At 36.4% G+C, this 15,019-nt stretch overlaps 1 protein-coding gene across 49 annotated transcripts in view; it reads left to right on the forward strand.

The window, feature by feature from the left end:
* LOC138329648 (protein sister of odd and bowel-like) overlaps window positions 1-15,019 on the forward strand; it is a 108,772-nt gene that overhangs the window by 8,859 nt on the left and 84,894 nt on the right. Inside the window, exons 5-6 of one of the 49 annotated variants that reach the window (XM_069276847.1) lie at window positions 2,068-2,456; window positions 2,774-2,910. The exons of 37 other annotated variants lie outside the window; for them this stretch is intronic. In XM_069276847.1, the coding sequence (XP_069132948.1) occupies window positions 2,068-2,456 (389 nt within the window). In that variant the 3' untranslated portion in view covers window positions 2,774-2,910. 11 more of the 49 variants (XM_069276828.1, XM_069276808.1, XM_069276834.1 and 8 more) reach the window with 11 other exon arrangements.

A 15,019-nucleotide genomic window follows, 5' to 3' on the forward strand; every position in this document is an offset into this window, starting at 1 on the left:
AAACAATATGAATATTTCCATGGTAACCTTAACATGATGGTGATCACAATACAGTTTTATTGTTGTTTTAATGTAAAGTTCTTGTTTATTTGAATTATTGTTATCTATTTTGTATGACATGTGTCCCTATTGTTTTACTGGTAGACAATATCTGATGGTCTTTGTTGTGGTACATTGGGTCTATTATCTCCGAGTATCTATGGTAACAGATGTAATTGTTGATGCTTGTTTAGTTTGGTCATAACCAGCCAATGGTCGCTTCTGTCCTACGAACATTCTCCTGGAAAACTGATTTCAAATGTATCAAATTCTGACAAAGGAATTACTGTCAAAAGTTGAAAAAAATGTTTTTAAGATATTTAGATATTAAATGAATCATTAAGGAAAACTTGTCAAAATTTGGACGATTTAAACTTGTAATTGTGATCACTCTCGTGTTACGTGTAACTGTGGATGTTTGTACACATGCTCAGTTCCAGAGAAAGTCGCTGCTGATCTTATCTGTCAGCCACAAAACTTATTGACAGTAATACCTTTATCAGTGTCTAAAGGATACAAAAATAAATACAAAATTGGTCAGGTGACTTTCTCTACATTCAATCGGCAAGCCGTTGTCCTAGACCAACATTTTGCAACTTCCGCCATTTACCTATTTAAAAATAGAATCCCTAATGAAGCAATTTGTAGGTACCAGTAATGAAATAACTTTCAATGTTATATTCTTTTAAGATCTAGCATGGATGTTTACATGGTTGGTTTATGCAAGACTTGTTGATTGAATCTGAGCAAAAATGAATGGCACACAAATTTGAAAACATCTTTAAATTGTTGTATGATACAAATTGGTATCTCACCAAATTTGCATCAAATTTGTGGAGCATTATTTACACACAAAAAAGAAGCAAACCAATCCATTTTATTCTGAGCAGATTTAAGACATGGAATTCTTTGTATTGGTTTGTTATTTTCTTGGCCTTTAATTGTTTGCGATTGTAGTGATTCAGGTTCTTGATATAAAAAAACTCTTGTAAAAAAAACCCGAAATTTGAAGTTAAGATTAGAATGTTTTGGAACTATTTTAAAAATAAGATTATTTTCTTAGACATTTCTGTAAAATTATTAAAACAAAAACTGAATCACTAGTATTAAATCTATGTTGCAAGCAATGATCACACATGGTGTATTTTAAACATAAGGAAACGCACACACACACACCAACATAAAAGTCTACCAAAGTTATTCTGTTAATATAACACAATAGCTCTGGTTATGTATGCTGAGTTGCTGTGGAGGACCCTTATTTTGTATTCATGTAAGGGTAAAAAAACCTAGACAAAATCCTCTCATTGCAAAGTTGACCATATTATAATTTATTGGAGAAAAAAAAAGAAAAAAAAATTCATAAAGATTCTAATACAACGAAAATTTATGATTTTTGAAATATTTATGAATACAAAATCTGAAGGTAAGTGCAGACACTTTGGAAGTAAAGAAATGATTCAACGACAATTTGTAAAAATGTGTGAGGAAACTCTCCATACGATTTGTTTGTTTGAATTATGACGTTACTTACCCATACACCAAAAGATTAGAGTTGAAGAGGTGAGGGGGGTGGGGATTGTAACGATGACCTTGTACTCAAACATAACAACAGATTCTACCAAACACAACACTATATATAACAATGTATGGAGTTGTATGTAAAAAGAGGAAGATTTTAAATACTCATTACCAAATCACTTAAGGTTGTGATTGTCTTTTGATGTAAAAAAATATATGTTCTCGTTAAAATTAAAAAAAATGCAAGGATCAACGCACTGGAACTTGACATAAGCCATTATTTAGGAGAGGATATATGTTATAGTAGTTCAAAAGAGGCGTTTATACCTTGAAAAGTTTGGATATACGTACAATGTTCAGGAGAGTGGAAAAGATATATACATATATCTTAATAGAAGACATATCTCTGCACAAGAACTGACTGTTGGGGATATGAACATGTTTTGGGTTGTTTGGTGAAGGTGTAGGATAAGTCACTACTCACACGCTTCCTTCCTTGTGTTTTAGGATATGGAACCTCCACCGGTCAGGTCCATTCGGATTTCTCTGTTGGAATGTCAGGCCATTGGCCAGATCTATATTCACACAAGTTTTCCTCTATTTCTCCCGCTTACAAAAAACCCTATGTCACTCAAAGCTTGCCCTATATCAGAACTGTGGACAAGTGGAAGAAAGAGCTTAACGCTGATTGGCTAGATTTGGAGGTGGAGGGGAATATTGTTGTCCAACTCTCCTGTAATGTGTGCAAGAAATATTCAGCTCAGAAGATAGGGCCTTATATCACAGGGACTAGAAACGTTAAGAAAGGCTCAGTTCTGTTTCACATGAGAAGTGACGCTCACCAGCAGGCTATCAAAGTCAAACAGGACTCGCCTTCCTCTCAACCTAACATATAGGTAGTCGAGTGTAGTGAAGGATTAGGACTAGGGACCTAAACGTTCAGGAATTGTATAGAACTCGGGAATATATACCATAACCTGCCCTATTTTGTTTTTCATAGACTTGAATGGCAGTTTAGGAATTTAAAGTTGTAATGTTCAAGATTACATTCTTCCTACAGCGCAATTTTGTTTCTCGTGAGCTTTGATGTCAATAAATTGTTAATTTTTAGTGTTCTGGATATGGTTTCTATCCCTTATCTGTTTCTGATTAATATTATGATAAGACCAAATTAGAATTTCCACTGACAATCGTCCTCACTTGTGTATTTTAGGTTCAGGCAGTATACCGGATGTTCACGCTCTCACAATGGGAAATTCTCATCAGCTCCACGATAACCTACTCCCCTCTGTATATTTCGATCAAATGTATAAGTATAATTTCAAAAAGCCATCCTCAGGTACAGTTGGCTCGACAAACTCACCTTACGCTAGAACAGTTGTCAAGTGGAAACAAGAGCTTAATGCTGATTGGCTAGACTTTGAGGTCGAAGGTGACACAGTTGTGGAATTATCTTGTAGAGTTTGTAAGGAATACTCTGTACATAAAACAAGCCCATATGTTCATGGAACTAAAAACGTTCATAAAGCCTCAGTGATTTTCCACATGAAAAGTGAGGCCCATGCAGTTGCATTAAGAATCATGCATGATATTCAGTCAGAAAAGGAAAAGTGATGTGATTCAGACAAGTGGATGGATGGGGAATTGTGACAGAAACAGTCTGTGTCTGAGTGAAAGAACGAAATAATTGTGTAATGTTGTAGAAAGGTGTTGATTCTAAATCTTTTGTTTTGTGCATTTATAAATGTACATTTAGTTACTGATGACAGAATCAAAGATAAAATGTTTCTGTTTCACTTTCGTGTTGATAATCAAAGATTAAAAGTTATTGTTACATTTTTGCGTTTATATTGTCACTTTAATGTTTTTAAGATCGAGACAGAATATGAAATGATTTAATTGAAGACAATTGTTGGTAATATAATCTATAACACACCACAGAGAGATTTAGTGTCATAGTTTATAATTCTTTTATTGATGTGGAACATTTTCTCTAGCTGATAAAGATTAGAATGTGTGAGTTACAATTATTAACATATACAATATCTGGTGACCTTCTCCTGACCTTGATGGTTTTCTATGATATTCTACATATCATTACAGAAGTGAATCTGTTAATAAGTATCTCAGCAACAATGTGTTTCAAAAAAATAAGATTGATAACTGCTGAATGTTCTTGAAATTATGTAAGTAACAGAACATTTTAAAGTGTTTCTTAAAAGTGGTAAATAAGTTTCTCTTACAAACGTGCTCCACTTGTGTTTTTAGGGCCAGGAAGTCTACCGGATCCTTTCCTATCCCAGACCTTCCACCCTTACATGCAGATGAACTCTTCTCAGTTTCAGGGGAGCCATCCGTTATCAACGTATCCCAATCATATGTCACTTAAGAACAATTTCACAAAGCCACCTACTCTAGGACCTTCAACTTCACCATATATCAAAACCGTTGCTAAATGGATACAAGATCTTGATGCTGATTGGCTAGATTTTGAAGTTAAGGGTGACGTTGTTGTGAAGTTATTTTGTAAAGTTTGTAAGGAGTACTCTCTACAAAAGGGCAGTCCCTATGTTAATGGAACAAAGAATGTGCATAAAACTTCTGTGATTTTTCATATGAAAAGCGATGCTCATGCCACGGCTATGAGAATAAAAAAGAACTCTACAACCATTCAGAAGCCGCTGTAGCAGTAAGACAGTATAAAGAATGGTTCAGTGCCGCGTAGTTAGAATACAAACCTATGCTAGTCATTGAGGCTTCAACAGTGTTAATGTGTCTAATGAAGTGGTTGATACAATATTGATTGACTATTTTCAATGTTTATTCGGTTTATAACAGTCTTAGCAGTAAGGTGTCAGGACATCACTGTAAGTTTTATAAATACTCTTTTAAAGCACAACATAGCTGATTTATCCAAAGCTTTTGTTCTTTGTTACGTTGATTCATGACCAGTTTCTGTGTTAAAATACTGTGATTATGTAGTAGGGCCATGCATTATTGATTGTGTTCTAGAGTCGCTTTATTCTTTCTTCCATGCCCAGGCTCCAGTGTCGGAGACCGGTTTCCCCTGCCACCAGGTGTCGACACCAGTCCTTCCGGGATTTATAAATGTGGGATATGTAACGTTGGTTTTGAATCGAGAGAGAAGCTTGACGAACACAAAAAGATCCATTCTCTTTCTGGATTCCTCTGTCATGTTCCTCCCTGTCCAAAACGTTTCACGAATCCGATGTTCCTGAAAGATCACCTCTTAAAAGACCATGGATGTAGTTACGTTCATTTCTGCCTGGATTGTGGCAAGGGGTTCAAGTCATCTGTAGGTTATAATAATCATCACAAGCTATATCATGGAGGGGCCCAGGGCTGTCCTTCCTGTCACATCTGTGGGAAAATATTCCCCACCAAGAGTAACCTCCTGGTGCATCTGAAAAAGCACTCCATTGACCGGCCATTTACCTGTCAAAAATGTGGCAAATCATACAAATACAAACAGACATACAAAGATCATTACTGTAACTAACTGGTTTGTGTTATTGGTGTAAACGGGCGACAGCATTCACATAAACTTTATTTTATGTGTAAATTCATGACTCTCGGATATGAATAGGTGAAGGCCAGTTATTTGTACATTTATGTACCTCTGCAATATGAATCAAACTGCAATATTGTGTTGATAATTTGTCTCTTACGCATTTCTGTTTAAAACATTTTTTTAAATGAGAAATAGTTTGTAAATGTATAAAAATAGTCGTAAGTGTTCTGTAGAGGTGTTCTTGGAATATAAAAATAAAATATCAGGCTTATTGATGACTTGAAGCTTAAGTTGATTCTTCAAAATTGTCCACTTTCTGAAGGTCTGATATATTTTCTTTCATTCAGGTACACACACATTTGAAGCTGAAAGATATGTCGGTACATCATTTCCATGTGAAAATTGCAAACTTGTGTATTCTGCTGCTGAAGACTTAAAGACACATCAGAAATCACATGGATTAGGTCCTGAATTTAGCTGTGAAGTGTGCTACACCGAATTCAGAGACTCCGAACAACTGAAAAATCACATGGTATATAACCATGGAAACCAATTCAAACACTTGTGCTTTAACTGTGGCAGGGCGTTCAAATCTTACCCATCTTTTAACAATCACAAACGCTTGTTCCATAGGCCTGATGTCCAGTGTCCGATCTGTGATATATGTGGCAAGATCTTTCCCTATGAAAGTAACCTACAGTTTCATTACAAAAGACATCTAGAGGTTCGGGAGTACTCTTGTCAGATATGTGGCAAATCCTACAAGTATAAGCAGTCTTTGAAGGAACACATTTGTTCCTAGCAGATCAACTTGCTCCTAGCTGTTATTTCTATAGCAGTGTTCACTTGACGATGTGTTGGACCATAATACCCAGTTCTACCATCTGTTTCTTTACCTTGTGTAGAATAATGAAAATGTGCTTTGAAGATATGAGTCCTGTGTGAGAGTCCTTTATAGAATGTGTGACTGGAATAATGTACCCTGATCACAACTTGAATAGTTACCGATTTCAACCTAGTCAAATGTGTATGTCATACGTACAAAAACTTCCTCTTTGTATTATCTTCTCAAAATGAACTAAAACAGCAAGTTCGTTAAAAAGTACTAGATATAAGGATACCTGTCATAATTTACCTGTTATGTTTTGTCTACATGCATCAACTTAATTTGACTCGTAGGTAGATGTCATGTTGTCACAAGCATTTGTAGTGGCCGGGAATATTCTGTATTATGGTCTTCGATTGATATTCTGTTGTTATTTTCCTCTCGCTATGAATGACCTTAGATTATCCTACCTAAGGTCAAAGTTTATAGCTTCTTCAAGGATCTTGTTTTCGTTACTTGTCTATTGGTCATTAAGACTAGGACTGACAACAACATTGTTAATTTCTATTTCTTAAATTCCTTGCTGTTGTCTTCTCTAGTTTTTGAAGGTGACCTTCTTTCTTTTTAATTCATTTAGGTGAACTCTTGGTAGATGATCGTTTCGGCTCGTCTTTTCCATGTGAAATTTGCAAAATTGTTTACTCCACTGCTGAGGACTTAAAGATACATCGAAAGTCTCACGGAATCGGCTCCCAGGAAATTACCTGTGAAATTTGTCACACTGTGTACGCAGATACTCAACAACGAAAATCTCATATGCTGCAGATGCATGGACATGGATATAAACAGTTCTGTTTTGAGTGTGGAAGAGGGTTTGGATCCTACCCTAGTTTCAATAATCATAAAAGACTCTTTCATCGGCCAGACCTGCAGTGTCCAATATGTCCAATTTGTAGAAAAATATATCCATTTCAGAATTATCTTGATAATCACTACAAAAAACATTCCGAGGTTCGCTCATTTTGTTGCAATCGGTGTGGCAGATCATACAAGCACAAAAAGACTTTGAGAGATCATATCTGCAGTGGGGCGAATCCTCCCGTACAAAATTAGTCCCAAATAATACTATCACATTCTGTACATGGTAGGGTCTCTTGTTGACCTATTGCATGAATTTGAGAGTGCAATGATATTTGATTAATGAACATTTAGTTTCGAGCCATTGACCATTTTATCTCGCTATTCAAGGTGACCTTGTTTGTTTGTTTGTGCAGTGATGTCTAATAGATGAACATTTAGTTGGCAAAAAAAGAAATTGCCATCGACCATTTTCTCGTTACTGAAGGTGACCTTATTGTTTCTTTATTTCCTATAGGTGAAATCTTGGTAGATGACCGATTTGGAGCCTATTTTCCGTGCGACATTTGCAAAATTGTTTACTCCTGTGCTGAAGATTTCAAGACCCACCAGAAATTTTATCATGGAAATGATCCCCAGGAAATCACATGTGAAATTTGTCACACGATATATGCTGAATCTTTCGAACAAAGGTCTCACATGATTCATGTTCACGGACTGGAATTTAAACATTTCTGTTTTGAGTGTGGGAGAGGGTTTAGATCCTACCCGAGTTTCAATAATCACAATCGTTTGTTCCATAGGCGTGGCCTACAGTGTCCGATATGTCCAATTTGTAGGAAAATATACCCATTTCAGCATTTCTTAGACAATCACATCAAAAAGCATTCAGAGGTTCGTTCCTTCAGTTGTACTCGGTGTGGTAAATCTTACAAACATAAGCAGACTTTGAGAGAACACTTGTGTACAGGGGGGACACCGAACCTGCCTGATTAGTTGAGCCGACATTGAGATAACAGGGCGGGGGGACATGCCCGCTTTGTGGTGGCAGATTTTCCTTTTCATTTACATAAATAATCTGACATCCCATATTGTGACACCAGATATTTGTGAAGTAATTACATAGGAGACTGACAATGTTCACATAATTTATCACGTTATTGAAGGTGACTTATTTCTTTTTGTTTAGGTGACCATGCAGTTGATGATCGTTTCAGTACGTATTTTCCATGCGAGATTTGCAAAATTGTTTACTCGACTGCTGAGGATTTCCTGACACATCAGAAGTCCCATAGAAATGGCCCTCAGGAATTCAATTGTGAAATTTGTAAAACCGCTTATGCAAATGCTCATGAACAAAAATTTCACATGACCCAAGTTCACGCACAGGAATTCAAGCATCTTTGTTTTGATTGTGGAAGAGGATTTAGATCATATCCAAGCTTCAATAACCATAAGCGACTGTTCCATCGTCCAGACTTGCAGTGTCCAATATGTCCAATTTGTAGAAAGATTTATCCAAATCAAAATAATCTCGAGATTCATTACAAAAAACATTCTGAAGTTCGCTCCTTCCATTGCAATAAATGTGGGAAATCGTACAAACACAAGCAGACATTAAAAGATCATGTATGTTAGAGATGATGTAGATAGTGTGATTGTACAAAGACTTCTGTTCATCATTAGTATAGAAATAATTCACAGAGAAAACTTATAGTGAAGATATCTACAGATTATTACATAAACATTTTGTCTTGTTTTTGAAGGTGACCATATTTCTTTTCTGGTTTGTTTAATTTGTTTAATTCACGGAAAATCGGCCGACTGAAGTGTGGTTGTTTCCAGTCACAACACAATGGCGGTTTAGTAAAGTTTTACATCGAAAAAATCACTGTAAAAGTGTTTAAACTATAAATATAATATGTGATGAATATAACATAAAGATACAAATAATAACGTACCAGATACATGTTCAATCGTAAAATTGTTTAATTTACGGAAAATCATCCGACTGAAGCGTGGTTGTTTACAGTCACAACAAAATGACGGACTGATTTCGCTATCGATTTGCTGCAGGATTGTTACCAAGAAAATAATAACTAAAACGTCAAAAGTCATCAAATATCAAATAATAAGTTAAATATATTATTTAGATATTATGTGTGTGCAAAAAATGTCCGCAGACAGCAAGAAAACGATCTTCTGAATGACTGCTAACTTGCACACGTGTTACACTCGGTCAACAAGTGTATTTCTCGGAATCCTGTTGCTGTGATTTCAATGAAATAATCAGTAATCAAGTTGATTCGCGTGTTTTACATATTATTTAGAACATTATAGCAATGTTATAAGCATCAAACAGTCTATAAAACATCATTTTATCGATCTATGCAGCGGCAAACACCACGAGGTCATAATCCGGAAGTTTACAAAAATAAGGCTTTGGTGAATTGCATTATGGGATACCTAACACTCTAAACGAAGTCGATTGATACAGTAACTCTTTTCACAAAGATATATTTAATACATAAAATATATCAAAAAAGATATATAATCCATTCCTATGCATAACGTTACCGAAGAAAGTATTTTACCAGCGTACTGAGATATGAGCGAGAGTAAGCATGGACTCAAACTTGCACATGTGTTTCACATGTTGGTCAACAGGGGAATTTCCCGAAATCCTGTCGCCGAGATTGTAATGAAGTAACAATCAGCAATCAAGTTTATACACGTAAATCACATGTAATTTAGAACATTATACAAAGTGTAAAACATCGCACAGTCATATTAAAATAATTTAATCGATCTCTGTAGCGACAAACACCACGAAATAATATCCAGAAGTTTACAAAAATAAGGCTTCGGTGAATTGCATCATGGGATGGCAAATTGACCAAGAACACTCTAAACGAAGTCAGTTTTAAGTAATGATACAAGCCTTGATAATACAGTAATCCTTTACACATCCATATTATAAATACGCGAAATATATCAAAATAGAGATAAAATAAAGGGGCGAATCCTCCCATACAAAATTAGTCCCAAATAATCCTATCACATTCTGTACATGGTAGGGTCTCTGTTGACCTCTTGCATGAATTTGAGTGTGCAGTGATATTTGATTAATGAACATTTAGTTTCGAGCCATTGACCATTTTATCTCGCTATTCAAGGTGACCTTGTTTGTTTGTACAGTGATTTCTAATAGATGAACATTTAGTTGGCAAAAAAAGAAATTGCCATCGACCATTTTCTCGTTACTGAAGGTGACCTTATTATTTCTTTATTTCCTATAGGTGAAATCTTGGTAGATGACCGACTTGGAGCCTATTTTCCGTGCGACATTTGCAAAATTGTTTACACCTGTGCTGAAGATTTCAAGACCCACCAGAGGTTTTATCATGGAAATGATCCCCAGGAAATCACATGTGAAATTTGTCACACGATATATGCTGAATCTAGCGAACAAAGGTCTCACATGATTCATGTTCACGGACTGGAATTTAAACATTTCTGTTTTGAGTGTGGGAGAGGGTTTAGATCCTACCCGAGTTTCAATAATCACAATCGTTTGTTCCATAGGCGTGGCCTACAGTGTCCGATATGTCCAATTTGTAGGAAAATATTCCCATTTCAGCATTTCTTAGACAATCACATCAAAAAGCATTCAGGGGTTCGTTCCTTCAGTTGTACTCGGTGTGGTAAATCTTACAAACATAAGAAGACTTTGAGAGAACACTTGTGTACAGGGGGGACACCGAACCTGCCCGATTAGTTGAGCTGACATTGAGATAACAGGGCGGGGGGACATGCCCGCTTTGTGGTGGCAGATTTTCCTTTTCATTTACATAAATAATCTGATATCCCATATTGTGACACCAGATATTTGTGAAGTAATTACATAGGAGACTGACAATGTTCACATAATTTATCACGTTATTGAAGGTGACTTATTTCTTTTTGTTTATGTGACCGTGCAGTAGATGATCGTTTCAGTACGTATTTTCCATGTGAGATTTGCGAAATTGTTTACTCGACTGCTGAGGATTTCCTGACACATCAGAAGTCCCATAGAAATGGCCCTCAGGAATTCAATTGTGAAATTTGTAAAACCGCTTATGCAAATGCTCATGAACAAAAATTTCACATGACCCAAGTTCACGCACAGGAATTCAAGCATCTTTGTTTTGATTGTGGAAGAGGATTTAGATCATATCCAAAGACTTCTGTTCATCATTAGTATAGAAATAATTCACATAGAAAACTTATAGTGAAGATATCTACAGATTATTACATAAACATTTTGTCTTGTTTTTGAAGGTGACCATATTTCTTTTCTGGTTTGTTTAGGTGAACTCTTGGTAGATGATCGTTTCGGCTCGTCTTTTCCATGTGAAATTTGCAAAATTGTTTACTCCACTGCTGAGGACTTAAAGACACATCGGAAGTCTCACGGAATTGGCTCCCAGGAAATTACCTGTGAAATTTGTCACACTGTGTACGCAGATACTCGACAACGAAAATCTCATATGATTCAAGTTCACAGTCAAGCATATAGATATATCTGTTTAGAGTGTGGAAGAGGGTTTGGATCCTATCCTAGTTTCAATAATCACAATCGCTTGTTCCATCGACCAGACCTTCAGTGCCCGATTTGTGACATCTGTCGCAAGATTTATCCATTTCAAAACACTCTTGATACCCATTATAAGAAACATTCCGAGGTTCGATCATTTTATTGCAGCCAGTGCGGGAAATCTTACAAACACAAAAAGACGCTAAAAGAACATTCGTGTTCAGAGGGTGTTCCCTATATACCTAAATCACAAATGTGAACTTTTAGGAGACACTAGTACTCTGCTAACAGATACATGTGAAACTACATAATATGTTGATAAGGAATTTTAGGCCATTAATAGATGATGGGTTTGTTCGATCCAGATGATAGCCATTATTGATGCCAATATGGTAGATGGAAATTACATCTTTTCTTTATTCAGTTTGATGAATATTGCAGTTCATTCCTTGACCCTGGCTGTTAATAGGACGTAAAACTAAACAAACCAAACCTTGTTCTCTTTAAGTGGTAGTTTTTGCAAATGCTCATGAACAAAAATTCCACATGACCCAAGTTCATGCACAGGAATTCAAGCATCTTTGTTTTGATTGTGGAAGAGGATTTAGATCATATACAAGTTTCGATAACCATAAGCGACTGTTCCATCCTCCAGACTTGCAGTGTCCAATATGTCCAATTTGTAGAAAGATTTATCCAAATCAAAATAATCTCAAGATTCATTACAAAAAACATTCTGAAGTTCGCTCCTTCCATTGCAATAAATGTGGGAAATTGTACAAGTACAAGCAGACTTTAAAAGATCATGTATGTTAGGATGGCATTGTGCGATTATGTACAAAGGTTAGATCTAAAGCTGTTTCATTCCTAGCAGTTGTTGCAAATATTTGTTTTGTTCAGTTTGAAGAATTTAAGATGCATGAAAAATAAATTAGATTTAGATTTTCAGCAAAGGCAACAAGTGACTTTATAAAACTTGAGTTATCATATAAGTTATATATTTCTGTCAACAATGAATGCATCCTATTTACTGAAGGTGAACTTGTTTCTCTGTTTTGTTTAGGTAACAGCAAAGTAGACGATCGTTTCGGCTCGTCTTTTCCATGTGAAATTTGTAAAATTGTGTACTCCACTGCTGAGGATTTTAAGACGCACCAAACATTCCATAGAAGTGGACCTCGTGAAATTACTTGTGAAATTTGTCACACTCATTTTGTCGAGGCTTACCAGCTGCAGTCTCACATGATGCAAATGCATGGACAGGAATTCAAGCACTTTTGCTTCGAATGTGGCCGAGGTTTTCGATCTTACCCTTGTTATAACAAGCACAAGCGACTTTTTCACCGGCCAGACCTAACACTGCCGGTGTGTGATATCTGTGGGAAAATATATCCATTTCAAAACACACTAGATTATCATTATAAGAAACACTCTGAAGTGAGGTCCTTCAGCTGTCTGCAGTGTGGCAAATCGTACAAGTACAAAAAGTCTCTAAAGGAACACACGTGTGTTGTATAACTTTCCAAACTAAAAAACATTTTAACAAAACTACTTAATAAACCATGGAAAATATAAAATAATTCTGTCTCAAGTTGGGGGTGGTTTTACTTGTTATAATTCAATAGAATTTTGAGCCATTGCATACATGAAGTAATTTCAATTTGGTTAGTAAAGGACTTCTAGTTGGCAAGGACAGTTGGAATGTTGAAAGAATTGGTTATGTTCAGGAAACACTTGTAGATTTATCACCAGATTTATTTGGAAATATTTTAATTAGGATGTACATTGGATTTTGGGCCTCAATAAATTATGATGTATGTGTTTGAGGATCTTGACCAAACAGTTTACATCTAACTCTTGGTCTTGTCTCTTTGTCTAGGTCATGGGTCGGTTAGCAAGGAAAGGTCGGAGGCATCAAAAGAGTTAGTAAGGTGGATCTCTGGAAGTTCATTCCCGTGTGGAGTTTGTGGTATTGTGTACTCATCCTCCGACGATTTAAAGACACATCAGAAATTTCACAGAACTGGTCTGGCAGAATACTGTTGTGAAATCTGTTCCATTGTCTTTGTTAGCTTTGAGTTGCTCCATAGTCACATGTTTCAGCTACACAAACAGCAGTTTAAACATGTGTGTTGTGATTGTGGTCGAGGCTTTAACTGCTACACTAGTTTTAACAATCACAACCGACTATTTCACAGACCTGACTTACAATGTCCAGTGTGCGATATCTGTAAGAAAATATTTCCGTTTGAAAGCAACCTACGACAGCATAGTATAAAGCATTCGGGTCTGAGAGGATTTCCTTGCGATAGATGTGGGAAATCGTTCAAATACAAACATACACTCCGAGACCACAGGGAACACGCATGTAGTGTTCTTAGTGTTGATATAACAAATTCTAATTAGGTTTAACTAACACAGGGATATAGAGGGTCAAAGGTCAACTCGTTATTTGTATCGTTATCTTACAAAGGTCATAGATTAGGTTAAAGGTTGGTGAAAGTCAGCTTTCAGAGGTCTTACAGAGGTTAAAGGATGAGTTTGTATCCATATCTGGCTATACCTAGTGCTAACGTACATATAATGAGTAGTAATTATACAGATGTAGCTGAGGCATATACTATGTTGTATATTGTTTGATATTCATGTGTGTGCGTGTTCACCTGAAAACTTTTCTTGTCTTGGTCAGGTGACCACAGAATACCCACTGAGGACAACTACTGTGAGGCCATGTTGGAATACGCCGACAGACTGTCCGCCAAACATCGCTGTCCGGTGTGCAACATAGTGTACCCGACCAGTGAGGACTTGAAGACCCACGGTCGGTCACACAAGGAAGGCCCCCACATTCACCTCTGTGCTCTCTGTGATGTTGACTGTGGCACTCTAGAAAACCTTAAGGGTCACTTGTATTCCCAGCATGGGTCCAAGTTCAAACATTTCTGCTTTGATTGTGGCCGAGCCTTCAAGTCCTACCCAAGTTTTAACAGCCATGAGCGATTGTTTCATCGGTCTGATACCAAGTGTCCCGTGTGCGAGTTATGTGGGAAAATCTTCCCTTTTGAGAGCAGTTTAAAGCTCCATTTGAAGAAGCATTCCGAGTTACGTCCCTTTATCTGTAGGATATGTGGCAAGTCTTACAAGCATAAGGCGAACCTTGCCAGTCACACATGTACATAACAACGCAGGTCAGGGTCAGAGGTCAAGGTCACTGATTGTGTTGTATTGTCTACAATGAGAAATAAGTCATATTATCAAGGTCAGAGTTTGTTGACCTCAAGAGTTTGTTAAAGCAAATAGGGAAGCTAGATGAGGTCAAAGGTTATTGACAATTCATTGTAATTTATCCAAATTTGATTTATTGAGGTGAAAGGTTAGTGACACATGTTATAGCATTAATATTCTCTTGAGATATATGAATATGTTAATGTGTTGTACATTATCCTCATAATCATTTACTGTATATATGTTTATTTGTTTTCTCATAGAAATTATTCCAGTTTTGTACATCACATCAAAAGTTGATCTATGTACGTTGACATCATTGGACACAAATAAAATGTTTTCTTTGGAAAAAGTGCTTCATTATTATTGTTATGTATCTGAGGTGATGGCTGGTTTGAAGGTTGATGGAGGGGAGACAAGATAAAATGTGAAAGTACGT

This window comes from Argopecten irradians, chromosome 8, assembly GCF_041381155.1.
Source record: "Argopecten irradians isolate NY chromosome 8, Ai_NY, whole genome shotgun sequence".
Lineage (NCBI taxonomy): Eukaryota > Metazoa > Mollusca > Bivalvia > Pectinida > Pectinidae > Argopecten > Argopecten irradians.